This window comes from Lissotriton helveticus, chromosome 9, assembly GCF_964261635.1.
Source record: "Lissotriton helveticus chromosome 9, aLisHel1.1, whole genome shotgun sequence".
NCBI classification, from domain to species: domain Eukaryota; kingdom Metazoa; phylum Chordata; class Amphibia; order Caudata; family Salamandridae; genus Lissotriton; species Lissotriton helveticus.
Window position 1 is genome coordinate 230,610,526 of NC_136070.1, and position 22,791 is coordinate 230,633,316.

Consider the following 22,791-nt stretch of genomic DNA (forward strand, 5'->3'; position numbering starts at 1 on the left):
CAGGTCAAGAGGCCTTCTTAAAAGGCGCCATTTCCGAAGCCCTCCAGACACCACACACACCCCTACTCCTGGGCGGGGACTTTAACATTGTTATGGATACACATGCCGATCGGTCTGGCCACCGCTACGGGGACGTTGGGGCCTTGTCAACTGCCGGGCATGATTGGCTATCCGAAAGGGGCTTGGTAGACCTCTGGAGGGCACGTCATCCGACTGCCTCACAATTCACGTTCTACTCGCATGTGCACCACACCTACGCCAGGCTTGATCACTTCCTGGGTTCTTCAGACCTCCTTACAACCCTTGAGGACATTACCATCACACCCGCAGCCCTCACTGACCATGACGCGGTGGAACTCTCCCTCGCTCTCCGCGCACCCCGTCGCCCCCGAGGCCCATGGCGCCTCCGCGAACCCTTGCTACAGCGCCCTGATGTCACTAAACGTATTGGGGAATGCATAGACACTTACCTATCTACCAACGATACACCGGGCATCTCAGCGACGGCTCTTTGGGGGGCTCTGAAAGCGGTCGTGCGGGGCGAGCTCATAGCTATTTCGGCTGCGGAAGCTAAAGACCGCAAAAGCAAGAGAGAGGAACTTACGGCGCGGGTGGCGGAGCTGGAACGGGCACATAGTCGCACGTGTGCCCCTCGAGTGTGGAAACAGCTAAAAGCTGCTCGGGCCCAACTCGCCAGTCTGGATACAGACAGGGCGGAGTTTGCGGCTCTCCGCCTACGGCATACTTATTATGTCGGAGGGAACAAAACGGGGCGTCTACTGGCCAGTGCTCTAAGGGCCAAGACCCAACGGGCCAAACTCACCTCTTTGGTTGGCGCCAATGGTGAAGTGCTCACAGACGATGCCCAAGTGGCCGAGGCGTTTCGTTCATACTACGCTTCCCTGTACGGGGGGGAGGAAGTCCCGTCCGGGGATATTGAAGCGTACCTAAATACTGTGGCTATCACAGCGATCCCTGAATCTACTGCGGAAGCTCTCGATGCCCCCATAAGCCAGGAAGAAGTCTTAGCTGCCATCTCTCGTCTGCGCCCCCTTAAATCCCCAGGACCGGATGGCTTCTCAGCGGGCTTCTATAAGCTCTTCAATCGGCGTTTGGCCCCGGTGCTTGCTCGCCTCTTCAACTCTTTCGAAGGGGCGGCTGCCATACCTCCGGACATGCTAGCCGCTGAAGTGTTAGTGCTTCCTAAACCCGGGAAGAAACCCACGCACTGCTCTGCGTTCCGCCCAATCTCGTTACTGAACCTAGACCTGAAGCTTTTTTCAGGCATCCTTGCCGCCCGCCTTGGCCCGTGCCTTCCTGGTCTTTTGGAACCAGACCAATCTGGCTTTGTTCCAGGCCGCCAGTGTGCAGACAATACTAAACGGGTGCTCCACCTTATTGACAAGACGCATTCTCGAGCTTCGGACTCTGCGCTTCTTGCCATCGACGCGGAGAAAGCGTTCGATCGCGTGAACTGGGATTATTTACAACTCGTACTCCGCCGGTTCGGTCTCAGTGACCGTTTTTGCTCGCGCATAGCGGGCTGCTATCATCATCCACAGGCCACGGTTCGCCTGGGGAGCCTGCGCTCGCCCCCGTTTGAGATCCAACGAGGTACCAGGCAGGGGTGCCCCCTCTCCCCCCCTCCTATTCGCGATGTATATCGAGCCTCTAGCGCAGAGAGTCCGCGACAACCCAAGGATAGAGGGCATCGACTTCGGGCGCGAACCCCATCCTATCAGTTTATACGCGGACGATGTCATAGCCACTCTACACAGCCCTGCTACTTCTGTGCCTGCCTTCATGGAGGAACTTGACTCGTTTGGGGCTGTTTCAGGCTTCCGCATTAATATCGCAAAATCCCTCATCTTACCTCTAGGCAAAAATGCGCGCCCGCAGGCCCCGACATTGGGTCACCACAGCGGCCTACAGGTGGTCGACCGGGTACCATACCTAGGAATCACCCTGACTCCCTCAACCGACCTCACGGTCTCCACTAATTACGCAACTCTCGTCACCCGGATCCGCTCAGACCTGGCGAGATTGTCCAAACAACCTCTTTCTCTGCTGGGGAGGGTGGCGGCTATAAAAATGTCAGTCCTGCCGCGGATTTTATATTTGTTTCAAACAATTCCCATTGTGCCCCCTGCGGGCACGTTGAAAACCTTACAAGACTTACTGTCTGGCTTTATTTGGGAGGGGAAGAGAGCCCGACTTCACAAACTGCTTGCATACAGGAGCATGGATGAGGGCGGTCTCGGAATCCCGGACTTGGCGCGGTACTTCCAGGCATCCCAACTCCGGTACCTGGTGGAGTGGTACAGACCCGAATCGGAGAAGAGATGGCTCTTCCAAGATAGAGCTATGGCTCAGACGCCGCTGTGGCGGGTTCCATTCCTGGCCAAACACCACAGGCCCAAATATATGTCACGGTCCCCAATCACTCGCACGACCCTACAGGTGTGGAATCGGGTAGCGCTCAAACGCGGACTGACTACTTTCCCTTCCCCTCTCACTCCCCTTCTGGACAACCCTGACTTCCCCCCAGGTGAGGGCCCAGGTGCATTTTCTCAATGGCGGGGCTCGGCGTGCCGAGCTGCGGGACATCTTTTTGACCTGAACGGATTCCTTTCCTTCGACGACATTAAACAAGGATACGGGATAGAACACCCCCACTTCTTCCAATACCTCCAGCTCCGACACTGGCTCACAGACCCGAACGTCATTACCCTAGTGGGCCGCCCCATGACGGACTTCGAGAAGTGGCTGCTTACTAAGACCACAGATAAGCGCCTCGTCTCCGAACTCTATAAAATGCTTGCCCCTTCACCCTCCCAGGCTAAATCACCTGGTCAACGGCGCTGGGAGGCTGAACTTGGGAGGACCTTGTCATCCAAAGAATGGGGATACATCTACCATAGAGCCTCACACACTACACGAAACACCAAAGCGAGAGAAACTGCAGTTAAACTCGCCATATATTGGCACCTTACTCCAGTCCGATTACACCAGGGAAACCCGAAGCGCAGCGACCTTTGCTGGAGAGGGTGCGGGGAATGTGGTACCTTGACTCACATCCTCTGGGGGTGCCCCGAGCTGGGAGACTTTTGGAAACAGGTCCTGGATGACATAGACTCCACTTTCGAAACTGAAGTCCCGAGATTCCCAGCGTACACCGTGTTGGGCCTGCCTAATGCTTTAATGTTTCCCCTCAAATCACTACGCGGCCGACAGATGGGCATCGCTATGCAGGCAGCCACACAACACATCTTGTCACTATGGGGCACTACGACTAAACCTACGCACACGGGATGGCTCCACAAACTGTGGTTCACCCTTGGGATGGAGCGTATCCATGCCACTCTCACCAGCTCCACAGACGCCTTTCGCAAGACATGGCTCCCCTTGCTGACCCTCTTATCCAAGGAGTTCAATGAAATCACCTGCCCCAAGTATCTTAGGGTTTTGCGTCTCACTAGCACCACCGATGACTCCCGGTGACTCTACTACTCATGGCCTCGTCATGCTCCCGCGACTCAATGCAGGTGTCACTGACCTTCATGGGCACACTGGTCGGGGTGGAGGGAGGGGGGATTTTGTGGGGGAGGGGTGGGGGTTTTTGGTTCGTGTTGTTTTCCTTATGTCAATCTTTTGCTCTTCCAAGCATGACATTGCATCGCTAATTGGGCATACCTTCCTTGCTTCACCTGCTGCACAAGGGAAGACATGCTTGTCTGTCCCGCCCGCACTGTACGCTCTGAGTTTACTTTTCTCACAGAGATGTCTTACTATATGCCTGTTAAGAATTTCAATAAAAACACTTTTGAAAAAAAAAAAAAGAAGAAAAAAAAAAAAAAAAAAACCTCATGGCCCAGCCTAGTCCCAGCACTAACACGCCTGCTCACTGGCAGTCTCTTCCAATTAGCGTCAAACAAAGTGCTTTCAAGCCGCTGCATGCAGCAGCCTGGCTGGGGGTGGGGCTGATTTATTTTCGTTTGAGCTCCTCCTTTGTTTACTTGGAGCTGTGGAAATGCCCTCCCACCGGAAGTTTAAATACAAGGGCGTTCTGTTTTCCACAGAGAACTAAAGAACAATGCATTACAGATGGTGGGTGTGTGGGAGGAAAGGAGACTATGCATTATTTATGTCTATGAAATTGAAGGTTAAAAAACATAACTTTTTCAGAGAAAATGCAAATGACGCTTCTCCATATTTTATCAATATCACACTTCCGTAGTATTTTACAGATTTAAATATATTCTTTCATGACACAGGTGGGGGACTTCTTTAATGATGGAAAGATGATGACATTTGAAGACTTTTGCATTACACACCACTCACCTGGGAGGTCGTTCTTGCTGCACGCACATGTGAAATGTTACATAGCACAGGCATGGGCCCCTGACGGGACGGAGCCACCCACGAACCCACTAATCACGATGCAATATCTAATGGGGGCTGGCAGCCACCTGACCAGGTGGATAACGCATGGTGTAAGAGAGGGCAGGGCCATCTCGCTGCAATCGTTACGAGATAAGTGGGAACACGACATTGGGAGAACGCTCAGAGATAAGGAGTGGGACAGGATTTTGAAATACCCCAAAAAGGTCTCGAGGAACCAGAAGTTTAAATTCATACAGCTCATGCTCCTCCACCGAGCATATCTGACGCCTCACCGCCTGCACACTATGTTCCCAGACACTCCTGATACATGCCCAAGATGTGGGGGGGAGGATGCCCGACTGGCTCACATGCTGTGGGCTTGCCCTAAGCTGGGGTACTACTGGACCACGGTACAGTCTGACCTGGCCAGACTAGTCCCTTCCAAACCATACAACACATTGGAATATGCCCTCCTGGGACTGGGCCCTGTGGAGCGGAGGAAGAGCGTAGGCACACGGTTCACAGACTTAGCCATGATTTTAGCGAAGCGTGCGATCACCATGAGGTGGAAGTCCCCCAAGCCACCAGACCCTGAGATGTGGAGGGCAGAGCTAGTGAGGTGGGGAAAGGCTGAAAGTACGACGTTGCAGCACGAAGAACGCAGAGGGCTTAGGAAACACCCCATTTCCCTAGACTGGAATGCTTTGCTGGGGTCCTTTGAGTCGGGGAACGATTCAGAATCAGAACACACTGTGGACTTGGGCTCCGCCTCATAGACTGACACTTATACGGCGCTCGCCAATAGGTGGGACCCTTCGCACGAACCTACAGGTGCACAGACACGAACGGCGCTAACATGACAGTGTCTAACCCCACATACCACTAGCACGCATACAGCAGGGATACTACAACACGCGCTGTATATACATGTAAGACTGTCCGTCACCACGGGCTGCTATAAATATGAATAGGAAGTGCCTGAAGGGGGGAGGGAGAGGGTGGGGGGAGTTTCGTTTGGGTGTTGTAGTATCATAATGGAAAATGAAAAATGTGTATATCCTGTCAGTGCGAACATATGATGCAAATATGTGACTCATGTACTGAAATGCTATGCACTGCTTACTATAACTACATTTCTCCTGCTAATAAAGAAATTTTCAAAAAAAAAATATATATATTCTTTCATGCTTTATCCTAATCTGATGACCTGAACTTGCACCCTCACCCAACCAGAGTACCACCCCATCCACTAAGTCTGTATTCTGATTGAGCTAATAAAAGATCCCTGTGTGCTAGTTCCCCCTTCTCTAACACACTGTGCTACATCTTGCTGGGTCCACCAGTGATTGCATTAGAAACTCCAATTATATACTGCCAGTAAAAAACTGCACAGTCAACTATGTATTCTAGATTTTATATAAAGCGAGCATTAGCCGAGGAGGATTATTATTTCTTTTATAAGCCGATGTGTGCCCGTACCTGCTGCCTGTCCATCTCATTTACCTGACTTTCATTCATTATATATTTGCACACTTTCAGTCTGTCCCTCCTTACACTTTTGTTCCTCTAAAAGAGCCTTTAAACCTGTGCCTCCTGAGGGGAATCTCAAGCCGATTCAGCTGTTTTTATTGTGTTAAACGAAAATGTTCTCAATTGCAACACACTTCATCTGAATTATAATTTTTCTATACAACATTTATGAGCATATTTATATCTGCAACATATTCATTACATCGTCTGTAATTATAATAATAATAATAATAATAAAGTAGATATCTTATTGTGACTTCTAGCTGCAGATTCCTCACCTTTTGAATATTCCCCAGGCGTCACACTGGATCGGGAAACATTTCAGAAGTACCTCTGTGCGCTAGTAGGGTACACACTGATGCTGTTCCACCCCGAAATGACACTCGGAGCCTATATAGCCACCACTCCTGTGCGCTGATGTTCTTTTCTTTCTGTACCACCAGACAAGGATCCGGAGATCATGCTCCGACTCTTTGGATCCTTGCTGACATCCTCTGGCGTGCTACCGGTCCGACGAAACCAAGAGGTTCTTCATCTGTGTTACTTGCCAGCACGTTTACCCTTGGCGCCAGTTGACCCTCCGAGCCCAATGACTCCACTTCCGGCTCCTCGTGCCACACCGGTTGCCAGCAAATCAATGCAGATGCAGACTAAGTCTTCTCTGGAAGACGAGACCCCAATTGTTCTCTCAGACTTCTAGTCAGTGTCCGTTCGACCTTGATCGAAGACATGCCTGACTGCTGTTGAGGCTTATTTCCTCTGTTTGAGCACACCATGCATTCCTTGTTCTACATGGATTCAGCTCACGATTATGATGGGGGTGATGAGAACGGCCAACCTTACCATGAAGAGAATTGGTATGCTGACCTGAAGGAGGTTGCGTGCCTTGATACTTTCCTTGAGTCCGCACTGCCAGTCACCCCCTGGCCCGGTCCCTAAGGAGAGTGCTTTGTTCCCCATGGTTATGTGTAGTTTGACTGAAGTCTTTGAGCTCCGGCTCCTCACATTGGAGGTTAAAACCATAGTACTTACGGAGGTTCTTCAGCCGGGGCAGACATCTACTGAGCCTCTTTTGCCATTTAATGAGGCCCTTATGGACACCTTTTTGAGGGCTTAGGCCAAACCTTGCTCTGGCCCCCTTGGCAACTGCCAGATTGCACGACACCCCTCCCCTGCTGCGAGCCAGTATTTATCTCAACACCCCTCACCTGAAAGCTTGATGGTGTAGATATGTGCAAGCAAAACCAATCCCAACACCTTTTGGACTACCACCCCTGATAGGTAGTCGAAATAGGTAGAGACGTTTGGTAAGAGAGTCTTCATCAACCTTTTTGCTGCTCAGGTCTGTTAATGTCAGCTGCCTGCTGGGGCACTATTCTCACACCCTTTGGGACTCAGTGGCTCAAGACCTCCCAGGTGTCCCTCATGATCTCTGAACTTGTCCTCACCCACGCCATATAGGACAGCAATGATGTGTCAGGTTCACAATTCGGTGTGGCTTGGCCACCACTGATTCCAGTGGGTGGGCCATGGGCACCAATGTTGTCATTTGCCTCCACACTTGACTGCAGTCCACTGGTTTGTCAGGCAATGTCCAGTCATCCCTTGTGGACATGCTGTTCGATGGGACTTGCCTATTGAGAACAAGACCGACTCTGCTCTCGAGCGGTTCAAGGCGAGCAGGGCTACGGCACTTTCCCTGGACTTATCTGCCACCCCTCATCAGCCAAATCAGCCCTAGCGTTCCTATCATTGCTTCAGCAGAGGTACCTTATACCATCAGCCAAGCCAATCCCAGCATTGTGCTCAGCAGTTTCACGGCCATGGTGCACACTGCTGCCTCAGTCAAACTCAACAAGCCATCCAGTCTACTACCACCCTTACCTGCCAGACTCCTTTAGCGTATCCTTAGTGCAGCACAGACAACTGGTAGGAGGCAGGAGTTAAGTTCTTGGCGGTTTAGTAGGGCATAACTTCCAACAGGCAAGTCCTGCAAATTTTTCAGAAGGGTTGGGCCTTACCATTCCTTTTCGCACCGCAGCACATTCTGCCATCCCCTCCAATGACTGACAGAGGACCATTTTCCTACTTAGCGACAGGAAGTTCAAACCCTTTTGGCCAAAGGGGTATCGAGAGGGTGCCAGTGGCCAAAGTAGGACGAGGTTGGTATTCCCACTACTTTCTGGTGTCCAAGAAGGACAGAGGCTTTTGGTCAATGTTAGACCTTCACACTGTCAAGGCCTTCCTCCTGAAGGAAACATTTTAAATGCTCTCACTGACCCAGGTCTTCTCTGCCCTCGACCCTGGAGACTGATTTGTTGTGTTGGACCTGCAAGCCGCCTATTTCTGTATACCTGTCCCTCAAACCCATCATGCTACCTGCAGTTTGTGGTAGGACAGGAGCATTTTCAGTTTGCTGGGCTACCCTCTGGTGTCCTCAAAAGTGATGGCAGTGGTCGCAGCACATCTTTAGAGGTCAGGGGTGCCAGTCTTCTCCTACCTCGAATACTGGTTGTTGAAGGCGGGCTCACTCCAAACAGTTGTCAACCACATCCAGACTAAGGCGAACCTGTGTTATCATTACGGATCAGTATCAACATGCTGAAGTCACAACTCACCCTTTTTCAGATGCTCCCCTTCATTGGAGCCATTCTGGACACTGTTCGTTTTTGTGCTTTTTCCGCAGGAAAGTGTCCAGGACATTCAGGCTATGATCTCAATCGTTCAGACTCGGCCCTAGATTTCAGTGAGGCCGACTCGGAGGCTGCTAGGACTGATGGCCTTCTGCCTCCTGCTGCTTGAATGTCCCCAGTGGGCCCATCATCAAGGTAACATCTTCGACCTTGTTCAGATTTCAGAGGGGACTGCTAAAGATCTGCAGTGGTTGTTACTAGACTGTAGTTGGGTCAGTGGCGACCCCCTCTCCTTTCCCTATCCAGAGATGACCGTGGTTGCCAATGCATCACTTCTTGGTTGGGGTGGTCACACCACCCTTCATGTTGCAGTACCACGTGTTGGTTGGTATTGTTGTCCGTGAGCACCTGTGCCAGCCTCCCCTCGATGGATAAATGGAAGGAAGGCTTTCAATGCTAAGTGGATGGCCCTCAGCTCCAGATGGTTGATATGAAGCCGGGACTCCGCCTGGAGACAAGAGGTCTCTGATCTCCATGTCTCTCAGGCGTCTTTTAACAAAGAGGGAGCAACATTTGTGAGGTGCGTGATGTAATAATATCTTTCCTGTTTGAACCCGCAGCAGACATGTTGAACTAGCAAAGGTTAACAGTCTCTTAAATTAACTCCTCCTGAATATTGGTGTATTCATGAGTCTGAGCCAGCCCCAGTAAGATGTAATATATTGGTGTTGGTGGGGTTACCCTCACTGTTGGTTGACTGACATCTGGCCTTACCGCTAGTACATACCTGCTGTAGAGTTCAAGGTTGAAGAACCATGATTTGGTGATGATTGCTCAATTATGTATAGCACTGCAAGTCTACAAAACTGTTAAGACTGACATACTTCATCTGTAGAATCTAAAAAAGATTTTCGCTTTAACCAAATTTATACAGAGTCCAAGGTGTAATGGCTCTACTGTTGCCTCACATTCCCTGTACCAAAGTTGACTTAGTCCAAAAATCTAAATCATGCTTACTGCATAAAAACTGTGCATCTTATGTACTTGGGTACACAAGTCAGTGATCGTATCTCCATGGTGGGACATTTGTTACACTGGCTTACATTGCAAGAATGGATTGCATTTTTGTTTCTATGTACGGTAGGTACAAATGTCTTTCTTGGTTTGGTCCTGCCCTCATAGTGGGTAAACTTTCAACCTCTTTCTTATCAAAACAACTCTGCTCTGCTACCTTACGAGGTCTCAAGATTTTGAGTGTCCAGAAGAGAAGAGCTGGCTGCTCTACCTTCTTGGTCAAGGATGCACAATTGTGTGCACAATCTCTCCCTGTGTTTGAAGGCCACTTAGGAATTTGTCACCTTTTTGTGTATCGTCAAGACCTACTTTTTTTTTTTTTTTACAGTCCAGTGATAACAGCCACCTGGCCAGTGGCAGGTGCATCACTTTAATAGTAGCTCTTTGCAAAATCTCTTTTTTGGAAAATCTAACTCGTTGCCCATTGAAACCAAAACAGTGAACCCTAAGATGCGCCCAAAGCATCTTTCTATGTTCTAACTTGAGACTTTGCACTACAACCAGTGCCTCTGTGTTCATGTGTGACTGTTAATAAGGCTAAGCCTCTCTCAAATGAGGGAACTGCTGATAGTTTGTCACAAAATGTGCAATATTGTTAGCAACTGAGGTAAAATTTCATATCGATATGCTGGAGATATCCTAGAAATATTAACCAAGTCTGAGCGAATTTCTGAAGTTTTTGCAAATGAGCCAAGCATATGCAGTGGATTTGGGGTTGTTTGAGGAAAGTTAAAAGGGGAGTGGAGCGCAATAGGGATATTCCACGAGACCTTTACAAAACACTGTTTTAATGTTAAGTTTTGCCTTTTAAAACCTCTTTTGTGTCAAACACATTGGCAAATGCTGATGGTTCCACAAATCCTAAAAATAAACTGCAGGGTGGTCATCCTTGACAGCACCTCGTACCTCTCTGAACATCAACAGTTGCCCCTTTTGCAGTGGGGCTGCGCAACACGTTGCAATTACCCTGCTTTAATGCAGTCTTCTTCAAATGAATTCACTGGTGCTTACTGTCATCCGCTTTACTATCTTAAAATGCATTGCTTCAATTAGGAAGAAGACCTGCGCACACACCCCCTAGTTTTACGGTGCTTTCCCATTTTTTACTGGTTGGTGTAGCCCACATCTTCAAGCTGTTTACTATTTTCAATGAACTAGAAGATTTTATCTACCCTTTTAAAGCGATGGTCTTCAATCATTTTAATGCCTCCCCTTTCTACACTCAACAAAAAACATTGGTCTTCTCTGAATGATAAAACTGTTTATTAATTTTCAAATTATTACACAGGATAATCCAAGTGCAAACGCATAAAGCCATTTCCATGAAGGATCCTAGTAATAGGATATTAGAGTAAATGGCAAAAAATCAGGAATAGTTCAAATCCCAATGAGCAGCAAAATCGGTATATGCTAGTATTGGAGAAGTGCAGGTTAATCGTGGTGTGAGCAAAAGAATACAATGCCAGGAAGTCATATCACAGAGTTCTGGAACGACATACAGTGGTAAGGCTGAAAGCACTAACCCACTACTGAATATTACCCCCAGGTCCCTTATGTCCTCGTCCCATTCATTACTATGTGGAGATAACCATCTCCCGACAGAAAAAAAGGTCAGAAGAATGCTGGGACACTAGCCCGGCCCCTCCCACCGGGAGTACATAACAGTGAACCGTTATGAATGAATGCAATCCCACGTGCACGCTGAAGAACCTTGAAGAAAGATACAATACTGCACCCACTTCGAGAACAGTGTCAATTACAAAGTAACAAACACGACTTTGCTTGACTGGGTGCAGCAGAACTGATAAACAGTGAATGTGACATCCATTTTGTATGTTGACATTGAGGCCTAGTTGAGGCTTTGAGAGCATCAGCCAAAGAAAATGCACTTTACAGGTGACATCAAAACAATTTCAAAGGCAGAGGCATCATGTCAGTGTATATTTGTGAATTTGCGTGTAGATTCATAATATTCATATGGTTAATAATGCACAAGTAAAAATAAATAATAGAAACTGTGCAAAAACGTATACACTAATATACAAAACGATGTTAGAACGGAGAATTTCTCTTATAGTGGGGACAGGGGCTGATCGAGTAGGTTTGCTAGTCTCAGAATAAAAGTTTTGGAAGCGAACGGAACAAAATGTCCCATAAGTCACACTCACCTGACGTAATGCCATATGTGGGGTAAAAGAGTATATTTCCATTCCCTACTTAATAACGTGTTAATAGAATCACCTTTCAAACAGGAAATGAACGATAAATACCTGTTCTCTAAATTCATACCTATTGCACACAATGAAGAGTACATAATTAGTTAGCTTTTCCAGGTCACGACTAAGCTGGCTCGCTTCATCCGCCCGCAATTGTCATATCCAGAACAATACACTGACCCCTTTCTGTCAGATTAGGTAAAGAGGCCTGGTCCCATTGTGACCTCATAAATGCCAGTAAGGGTTCTGGTGTTATGATATGCATGTGTATGACATTTTCGTGTCTTACCCTTATTTTTAGTTTGTTCCCTTCATTATATTGATCAAGAATCGTATTCCTATTTTTAGACATTGGAAAATCTAGAATAGTTTCACATTTACTTATCTGATTGATGTACAGGCACTTAAATGTCTGTAGGAATGTAGTCTTCTAAATAGTGCATACAATGTAATAATACTGAAAACTCTATTAGTAGCGTTAGGATACTAGCATATGCACGTCCACTGCTGTCTGACCCTCATTAGGAATTCTCATCCCTTCTTCTCCATATGCTGCCGATATGTGCAGCAATGACCTGGCAGCCATGAGCCACAGCATTTAGAAACACTAAAAAATAAACTACATTTCATTTTATTCCATTTTAAAGAATAAATACAGATAAAGTGTTACAATCAGTAAAAAGAAAAAGAAACCTTATGAGCCTTAATTATGAGCCCTCCTACATGCAGCCTCTCTGTAAGAGAAGCTATCCATCAGTCAGCATTGTCTGTACACACACATACCACCAGCCCCTGCTTTTCAAACATTCTCAGCATTTCAAATGTTCTCACCTTCTCTCAATCTAGCATTGACACCTTTAATATGCCAGAGTCCTCTCCTCCCACCTCCTTGTTTCTTCCAATCTTGTTTGTCTTCTTCTCCAGAGCCACTCCTTATTTATCTATTTTTCTTCAGCCTGCTTGTTTTTCGGTCTTCATTCCGCTTACATACCTGTAAGCCATGTCCCTTCTAGTACCAACAACATTGCTTTTCTGTACATTTCTGAAAGCACAGTTTTTTTTATATACATTTTATGCAGCCCCTTTGTCTGTGCGATGCCCATTGGTGGCATTTTATCAGCAATGGTTGACATTTATTTACAAAGGATGTCCAGAAAGCTGCCTAAAGTATTGTTCTTTTCATGTAATTTTCCTCTGATATGTTGGCTTAAAACTCACATGGATCTAAAGCGTGATTCAGTACTCTTCCCTTTAATGATTCTGCTGCAGACGTATCTTGGTTACATTGTTGGAGATGGAAAGCCTTTCTATCCCTTTCAGTGTCCATACCCAAGTCCCCTCACTTCTCCTACTTGCATCATGTGGTCATCACGAGGGACAGATCTTATCCAGTCTGGTGCTCTGTTGAGTCTGACTATCTCTCATTATTAGGGGCCTCCTTTCATCTTTAGGAGATGTCTATGGCAATCAGGAGTCAGTCCCTTAAGATGAGCTTTAGTACTGAATTATATTGTTTTAATGACTTGGACTGTATAGGATCCGTATTCCTATCTGATGCAGATGTCCGTGGTATTTTGACTTTATTTGCTTCTGCCTCCCCCTCTGCATACTCTGAACATTTCTACTGAAATCTCTCCTCAAATTCACCTTCCTCTGTCACATTCATTCAGGCTGTACACAGTGCCTTCACTTGTTCTCTTGTATACAGTATCTACATAAAGCGGTTAGTCATTCCCAACTGAGTCTCTTCTCATCTGACCTTGTCGCTTTCCAGCTCTGTTGCAGCTCTAACGGAATGTATGAGGAGCATCCGGTTGGCCAAGTTCTTCCGTGACAGGCAAGAAATGTTGAAGCATTCCCTTCCACTGGGTTCCTACCTTCTGAAGCCGGTGCAAAGGATCCTCAAGTATCATCTTCTTCTCCAGGTAAAGATCTATCTCCCGTTTAAGACCTATATAGATTTCTCTCACGGAATATTTCTGTTTTCCATTTAGACCTACTTCAGCAGTGTTTGAATGCCCATTTCTGTGGAGAGGAGGATCCTAGAAAATGTATTATAAATGTACTTTATATTTACTACTCACTGTATGAAATAAGCCCCAGTCAGCTTCATTGAGTAAACTACCATTGGCAAATCCAATACGTCTCACCTTTGTCATGCGAGTGCCGAGGTGTTGGCTTTGCTAATGTTTGTCTGTAAAGCAGTGTTTAAAAAAGTAATAGAGAAAGATATTTCAAAATACTGGAGGAAAAGAAATCTTCTATCTTATGGTATTTCAAAACCGCTCAGTAAAGTAATGTTTTTTAACCTTTATAAATGCTTGGTTTATTTATCAAATACTTTTCGCTCAGAAACCTCTAAACAAATTTAATAAAAACAATAAGGAAGTGTCTGCTAGGCTGGACCTAAAAAGAACTGTCTGACCGCAGTCCTCTTTACTTTGATTTTCGTTCCTATGACACTTGCATTTTAGGGATATTTCTGCCCATATGCCCCAGTACAGGTTCATTTCTTTTTTAGCTAACTTCCTGCTTTCATGACACATAATAAGGAAACGCAATACTGTACCCATTAAAAAAAGTATATATATATATGTAGAGAGTAAAACCACATTTAAAAAAAAGATAATGTTGAATATAATGCACATGTAGACTAATAGTATATACTAAAACAAAAAATACTTAATATGCGTTCCATTTTTTTATCCTAATCTATAATAGACATACACCCCATAGCTCAGAACAAAAAAACACAGAAGTGTGCACTTGATACACCATGCTAATTTTGCTTGAATCAAAGGGGAAACACATTTGTCAAAATAATCCATCTGGTGTACATGCTTGTCGATGCAAGCCTTGGTATGTCATTCAAACACGTATGCACATTAGGTTTCTATCTAGTTTTCCAAAGCTGTAGAATATTTTTTTGTCACACAAGTACTTGAAGATGAATTTACAAAATACTAACTTCCATCAAGGAGAGGAGTGGATCATTGTGAAGTAAAATTAGAGTTGCTGAAAATGTTGTATTTAAATGTATATGTTAATTCTTAAACTAATTCCTTCTCCTCCCCAACAAAAACTGTGGCCCCTTCACATGTGTAAAAAAATATTTGGTTTCAAGTTTTGTAATAGCCGTGGCATTTATTAAAACTGCACTAGTTTCCCTTGTCGGAAGGCTTTAAGAAACCGCCATAAATCTTTGTTTTATCAGTGCCCTTCTGTGCAGGCTAGGCTCACTTTTTGGGTGCAAACTCCCATTGTCATTGAAATGGTATATGGAGTAAATTTGGGTGTGTTTCTGACCTACCATGTGATGCTGTTATTTTCCAGAATTTAAAACATAGAGGCCCTCTCATTTCCTAGTTTAAACTGTAAAGGATAGACAAATTCCTTTCTGGCTACTTTTCCCCATGACTGTGACTAGGAAGGGATAGCTACACAAAGTCTAGTGAGAATGCAATTTGGCTGGAATGAGACCTAACTGATGGGTAGAGTTTCAGAACATTGCATTATACCACAATCGGCCACTCTCCCCACCACGCGGAGGTTCCCCCGCAGACACGTCACAACAGTCCCGGACAGAAAATGACAAATGTTTCAGGTGATGTGGTGTGAGACGACCTTTACATCGCGGTCATCACACCGCAATGCCATTAAAACACGTTTTTTTCAACGACCGCGTTGTTACCATGCAAAGCCAATACTACACAAGTCATTACATCGACTTGCAGTAGATGGCGTGCTAACATTAGGAATAGTATAGTTTACTACTCCAACACCTTCCTTACTGTTACTTAGGCTAGAGTTAGAGTAGTAAATGATAGATTTCTAAAGTCAGCGTGCCATCTATGCAAGTCGATGTAATGACTTGCATAGTAATGGCATTGCGTAGTAACAACGCTGTTGTAACGTCTGCGTTGTAATGCCACGCGATGTAATAACTCGCGTTGTAATAAGTCATATTCTATATGGCATTTGGCTCTAACTGAGTGCCGGCCAGTCAGGCAACACAGAACATCCAACATCTGTACTGTGCCACAAAGTGGCATACATTATACACTGAACCTGAAGTCCCAAAGGGTGCCTCGAATTCTGCCTTTGGGTGAAAGGGTTTACCCATCCGTACTGCTACCACAAAGTGAGAAATATTAAATAATTGCTGGTTGACCCAGTAAGCAATAAGCCTTTTTTCCCAGCCCAGATTCAAAATAAAATTAATGTGCTTCTGGGGCCATCCGCCTTCTTGTGACCTGGACCGTACCTCCGGCCCCACCGGGACTATGTTTTGATCGTCTTCCCTCTCCACTGAACTACGCATCACCAAATGAATATTGCTGTTACCTATGCTCCCCACCTCCTCTTATGTTATGCCATATATGCTCCCCCCACTCTTCTTATGTCATGTCCAATCCCCCCTCCCAATTATCCTCATGTTTAATATTATGATGCATATTGTGCCACACTGCTTCTTTCCTTTGCATAATCTGTTAAATTTTTGTTTCTTACCAATACTCTTGTCAGCTCGCTGTCTCCCTGGGTCTTTCCAGCACCCACGGTGACCGTCCCTGTTGAGATTGCCTGTACCTTCCTTGACCATAATATGGCGACCAAACTTTCCCCCAGGGCAAACATCTTCCCTTTCCCTCTGCACTCATTTGTCTCCAATGCTTCTGTGATCTCCTTATTCTGCCTATGCTCTTTCACCCTTTTAACTTGCTTTTTACTGCCTCACCTCCCATTTTAGATCTTGTAGATATCTGATTTTGAGTTAGCTACATTCTGTTCGGCAGACTACACATACTATTTTCTTGTTTTTTTACCACCTCCTCTTCATTAGCTGCCCTTCGACAGTAGGCGTCGGTACCAGCGTCCCTACTCTCATTTCCCCCTTTCTGCTCGATAGGTCCTCCCCCTCCACCCTACAGTTCCTAATTGGCCTCCATAAATATGCCCCTTGCCAAAGCCCTCGTCTCCCCTTGTTGGGTAGGGATCCAGCTTTCCTGCCCTGGAGTCTCAGATTCCCCTCTGAGAGAGTCCACAGTGTTCAGGGATTCACACATAGCGGTATAGGTCTTAATTGGCCTCCTTTGAATGTGCCCCTTGCCAAAGTACTCCTCTACCCTTGTTGGGGAGGGATCCAGCATTCCTGCCCTGGAGTCTCAGATTCCCCTCAGAGAGAGTCCACAGTGTTAAGGGATTCCCACATAGCGTAAGTTGTTAGAAACGGTTCCCTTTATTGCTGGGAATCCAGCACCTCACTCCTTGATAGGCGCTCTCTGAAGCCGGCCTAGAGGGTCAGGGTGTTTCTACCCAGCCCCCTTTTCTCGCCTTTGTTTGACTGATTTCTTGTGCCTCGGTTCTACTGAGGCACAAGATGGCTGCCAACACTTCCTGGTTTGGAGTGTTGACAGCCAATTAGCATGCAGCTCGTGATCGGGAGGGTGCGCGGATCCTCTGCGGCCATAGATATTGAAACTTTTTTAATTTAGATTTTCTCAGCAACTACTGAACGGATTTACACCATTTAACAAAAAGGATCTTTCTGAACCAAGGGCTACCTTTTTGCCAAATTTGGTGTAATTACGTTCAGCAGTTCGGGCTGTAGCCGTGTCTAAAGTTCCCTATGGGAAATTGCATGGGGAAAACACGTTTTGGGACCCCCCTTTTTTCTCGGCCCCACGCTTGCCGAATCACCCCGAAACTTTCAAGATAGGAGCGGACTGGAGCGCCCCACGAGTTTTGAAATTTTCACGAACATTCGTCAACCGGCGCCAAAGATATTGGGAATAGAATGTTGTGGATTTCCTATGGAAAATAGGTCCTAACTATAACTACCTTATATATATAAATATATATATATATATATATATATATATATATCATAGCTCCAAAAGCACCAAACATGCGAGTCACTCTGAAGGCGGGTGCTCGGTAACGCGATGGTGCTCGCGTTAACAAATACCAGCTCCGATTTCCAAAACATACCCAGCCGGGTTACAGGAAAAACCAGCACTCTCAGAGGCAGCAGCAGATATTTTCAGCAAAAAGGTTTATTCAGACGCGTTTCGGGAATGGAATCCCTTCGTCAGTGTTAACAGTTGGAACGTAAAGTATGGCACCCTTATCTATGTTTAGCAGTTTCATTAACACAAACAGGGGACTAAAACATTCACAAGTATATTACACGCCATCTTTAAGTTGATTCATTCTACACAAAATGTCGAGGTGAAATATTATCAAAGTTCCACACATTTAAAGTCGTTACAAAAAACAACCACCAATTGTATCGTAAACCAACTGCTGGGAATAGCATTTTACATGCTACCAGCAGTCATTCCCGTAAACTCATCACCAATATTCCATACGGTGAATTTTTACGACTAAAACGCAATTGTACACAGAATGAGGATTTTGAACATGCTGCCATGGGCAGTATAGAGAGATTCCGTAACAGAGGTTATAATGAGGTTTTGCTTCAGGAAGCTTTAAACAAAGTTAGAAAGATACCTCGGAGTACCCTGTTTGTAGATAAGAAGATAGTCTCTACCAAAGATGCTCAATTTCGCATGATTACACCATTTGCTGCAGACTCTTATAAACTTAGATCTATCTTGTCTAAACATTGGCACATCCTCAAGTCCGACCCAATTGTGGGTCCTGACATCCCGGTTGCACCTTTAATAACCTTCAGAAGGGCAAGATCGTTACGCGATGAAATGGTACATAGTTAGTTACCACCTCAGGAGAAACAACTAGGAACTCTGAAAGACGCAAAAGGTTTCTTCCCCTGTGGAAAATGCAAAGCCTGTTCAGGCAGTAAAAGAACTCTAGCATATGATGTCACAGGCTGTAAAGGTGGCAAAAAGATAACTACATTTATGTCTTGCCACACAGACCATGCAGTTTATTGTTTGGTTTGCCCTTGTCCACTTAGGTACGTGGGTAGTACCATCAATCCTGTTAAATTACGGATATTGGAACATATGCGGGCAATTGCCAATAAAGACTTCGCTTACCCAGTAGCACGGCATTTTGCCATAAAACATCAAAGTGATAGAAATCTTTTGAGATATTTTTGTCTGGACCAAGTTGCTGAAAACCCAAGAGGGGGCAATAGATTGCAGGTATTAAGACGACTTGAATCCAGATATATTATAGACTTAGAGACCAGGGCCCCCAAAGGGTTGAATATAGGGGAGGAACTTGCCTCTCATTTGGGCTAGAAGCAAAAGAATTAACGTTGATTTTCATGTGTTGCATGATAAACTGTTCCAGAAAAATGTATTTAAGAAAATTCTGTTGAATTGTACTGAGTAGAAAGTTCTAAAGATGTATATGGTGAAAAAAACATTTTTATTTTGTCTAGGTGAAAATTTGTTTGTTCGGTCATTTATTTGTGCTTCTTGTCCTGAGAATTTGCAACCTATGATTAGGTTGCAATTGCCGATCCACGGCAAGATTTCCGCCTAATTGAGCGTTAAGAATGTAGCGATTTTCGCTTTTATTATGCATTGTTTTTACAGTGCAATTGTCTCAGGCACAAACCTTTGCCGATACACGGTGAGATATTGATAGAATACCCACATTTTGAATTGGTGGTTGTTTTTTGTAACGACTTTAAATGTGTGGAACTATGATAATATTTCACCTCGACATTTTGTGTAGAATGAATCAACTTAGATGGCGTGTAATATACTTGTGAATGTTTTAGTCCCCTGTTTGTGTTAATGAAACTGCTAAACATAGATAAGGGTGCCATACTTTACGTTCCAACTGTTAACACTGACGAAGGGATTCCATTCCCGAAACGCGTCTGAATAAACCTTTTTGCTGAAAATATCTGCTGCTGCCTCTGAGAGGGCTGGTTTTTCCTGTAACCCGGCTGGGTATGTTTTGGAAATCGGAGCTGGTATATATATATATATATATATATAATATATATATATATATATCAATATCAAAACAAAACCCTTTCAGGCATAGAGTGACGCATAAATTATGCAAAAAAGGAGAGAACTCTGGGTAGGTCTCAGTTTAGGTGGAAAGCAGCTCCTGTTAGAGCACTCTCAACACCAGCAACACTCTAGATCTGCTCACCTCAAATGTCTGTTTTTCTATCAAAGTTTTTAAGCATAGGATTAGACAGTGCTATCCATGCCGAGATAGAAAATGACAAAGTCTTTCGCCATTTAAACAGCAAAGTCTTTAAGCATAGGACTAGTACAGTGCAGTCCTTGCCGAGCTGTCAAATAACAAAAGCCATTTATCACTCCAGGCACAATATTACAGCTTTGAATTGGTAAAATACCAACTCAAGCCAACCTGAAATGAATAAAAGCAACCCCTGACACAGTGTTTCGCTCTAATTAGAGCTCTTCAGAGAGGTATAGCTTTGTCCAGACACAAGGGAGCACCCAGTATTAAGTCAAAACAAAACCCTTTCAGGCATAGAGTGACGCATAAATTATGCAAAAAAGAAGGAGAGAACTCTGGGTAGGTCTCAGTTTAGGTGGAAAGCAGCTCCTGTTAGAGCACTCTCAACACCAGCGACACTCTAGACAGTGCTATCCATGCCGAGATAGAAAATGTCATTTTCTATCTCGGCATGGATAGCACTGTCTAATCCTATGCTTAAAAACTTTGATAGAAAAACAGACATTTGAGGTGAGCAGATCTAGAGTGTCGCTGGTGTTGAGAGTGCTCTAACAGGAGCTGCTCTCCTTCTTTTTTGCATAATTTATGCGTCACTCTATGCCTGAAAGGGTTTTGTTTTGACTTAATACTGGGTGCTCCCTTGTGTCTGGACAAAGCTATACCTCTCTGAAGAGCTCTAATTAGAGCGAAACACTGTGTCAGGGGTTGCTTTTATTCATTTCAGGTTGGCTTGAGTTGGTATTTTACCAATTCAAAGCTGTAATATTGTGCCTGGAGTGATAAATGGCTTTTGTTATTTGACAGCTCGGCAAGGACTGCACTGTACTAGTCCTATGCTTAAAGACTTTGCTGTTTAAATGGCGAAAGACTTTGTCATTTTCTATCTCGGCATGGATAGCACTGTCTAATCCTATGCTTAAAAACTTTGATAGAAAAACAGACATTTGAGGTGAGCAGATCTAGAGTGTCGCTGGTGTTGAGAGTGCTCTAACAGGAGCTGCTTTCCACCTAAACTGAGACCTACCCAGAGTTCTCTCCTTCTTTTTTGCATATATATATATATATATATATATATATATATATATATATATATATATATATATATATATATATATATATATATCCATATATCCACGTCGGTTCAAAGGGATCCGGGGAATGCAGCGCTCACCATGGGGGCAACTCCCTGCGGCGGAACCACGTCGCTTTCACATTTAATCACAATCCTTCGCACGAAGGAAAAACGAGGCTCCCAACGCGTAGATCGCTCGCTTTAAACCCTGTGGAATGGTCTTTTGATTAAAATCAATAGCTGTGGAAATTACTGGCTGGGCGTCTCGTTTTTCCTTCGTGCGAAGGATTGTGATTATATATATATATATATATATATATATCTCATGGTTAGCTGTTTCAATTCTGCCACAGCGAAACATTTAAAAACTCTCTGTAAACTGGTTATGAAGTTCTGTGTCTTTCTATTTCCTTTCCAAATTGGTGATACGCCACTGTGAGATCTAGTTTCAAGAACACCGTGACTTTGTCCCGACCGTCTAGAATGTCATCTGTAGCTGGTAAGGTGGGACATTCCCTTCGTATGTCTATGTTCAGAAGACTTGAATCTAATTGATGTAGGCTTGATTGTAAGGTATTGTATGTGGTGCCAGAAACAATTCTTTTTTCTACAGTGTCCTGGTGTTCCATTCTATCTAGCTCTAACTTTTCATGCAGAACAATGGATATGCAGAGTATCTGAATAGTGACTGTGTGTATGGTGTTGACAATATATAGTATAACCTTATAGTATTTTAACATGCTAAAGCTGTCAAAAAGAATATGGAATTGTCAGGATAGATGAGAGCATGTCGCCTGGGATAGTTTGGTATTTTCACCCGCTCAAGAGCTTTGCTGTGGCATAGCGTAGCTCATAAGTAATTGAGCACCTTGCTAAGTCTCATAGAAGTTGGCCATGGTGGCGCGAGTTGTCACTGAGGTTTATATGAAAAACAACCACAAGTGGTGTAGATTGTGTGTATGTGTTGAAGCTCTGTTATGCTGGTACTGTTGGTGAGCGCTAGGCTGGTGATGCATAGAGCACTCATGCCAAGTCATTAATTAATTCTTCCATGTCTGTAAGTGCCTTAAAGAGACAGCTTGTCATCACAACGTTGCAGCATGGTTGTAAGCTCGACACAGTTAAAGCTTTGACTGAGGTGTTGATTCAGAAAAGGTAGGCATAATGTGATGCAGAGATTAGGAGGGGTGCAGGCATTGTTTTTTTTATACAGATCATAAATATGCCTTGCATGTGTAGGTCGCCCACCATTTGCAATGTGAAGTTGTTTTGGAGCTGAGGAGACTAGCAGCTAACTGTGTGTGCCACAGATGACCTGATCTGCATAACCGAGGCAGAGCTTTTGATTGCTGCTGGAGTGCCAAGTCTATTGAAGACGAGGCAGTCTTCGTGTTGCTGGTAGAATCCCCCACATCTGTTGAAGTTGGCTTCTAACTTCTGTTGTTCAGTTTCTTCAGGGTCCAGATTGTCTAGCTGAGCAGGCCCTAAAGGATGTGGTTACCCATTACAAAGTTCAGAGCAGAGCATCTGTTGTGAGCTGGCTTATTTCCCTGTTGATGCTGGCTGCCTGAATTTCTGTTGGCTCCTGGGCCCTGGAAGTGTCCATTGTATCGTCTAGTGTCAGCTTCCAATGGCTCCGAATATATGTTCATAGTTGTGGAGATTGACATCCATGTACCTATGATCTGTAATCTGATTTGAAGTTGTTGGTCAAGGAAAGTGCAAG

The 22,791-nt window shown here is 45.0% G+C and overlaps 1 protein-coding gene across 1 annotated transcript in view; it reads left to right on the plus strand.

The window, feature by feature from the left end:
• The window catches only part of PLEKHG3 (pleckstrin homology and RhoGEF domain containing G3), a 203,415-nt gene that overhangs the window by 73,298 nt on the left and 107,326 nt on the right, over window positions 1-22,791 (plus strand). Inside the window, exon 6 of the mRNA XM_078662284.1 lies at window positions 13,611-13,761. Within this exon, the coding sequence (XP_078518410.1) occupies window positions 13,611-13,761 (151 nt within the window). The remainder of the gene's footprint in view (window positions 1-13,610; window positions 13,762-22,791) is intronic.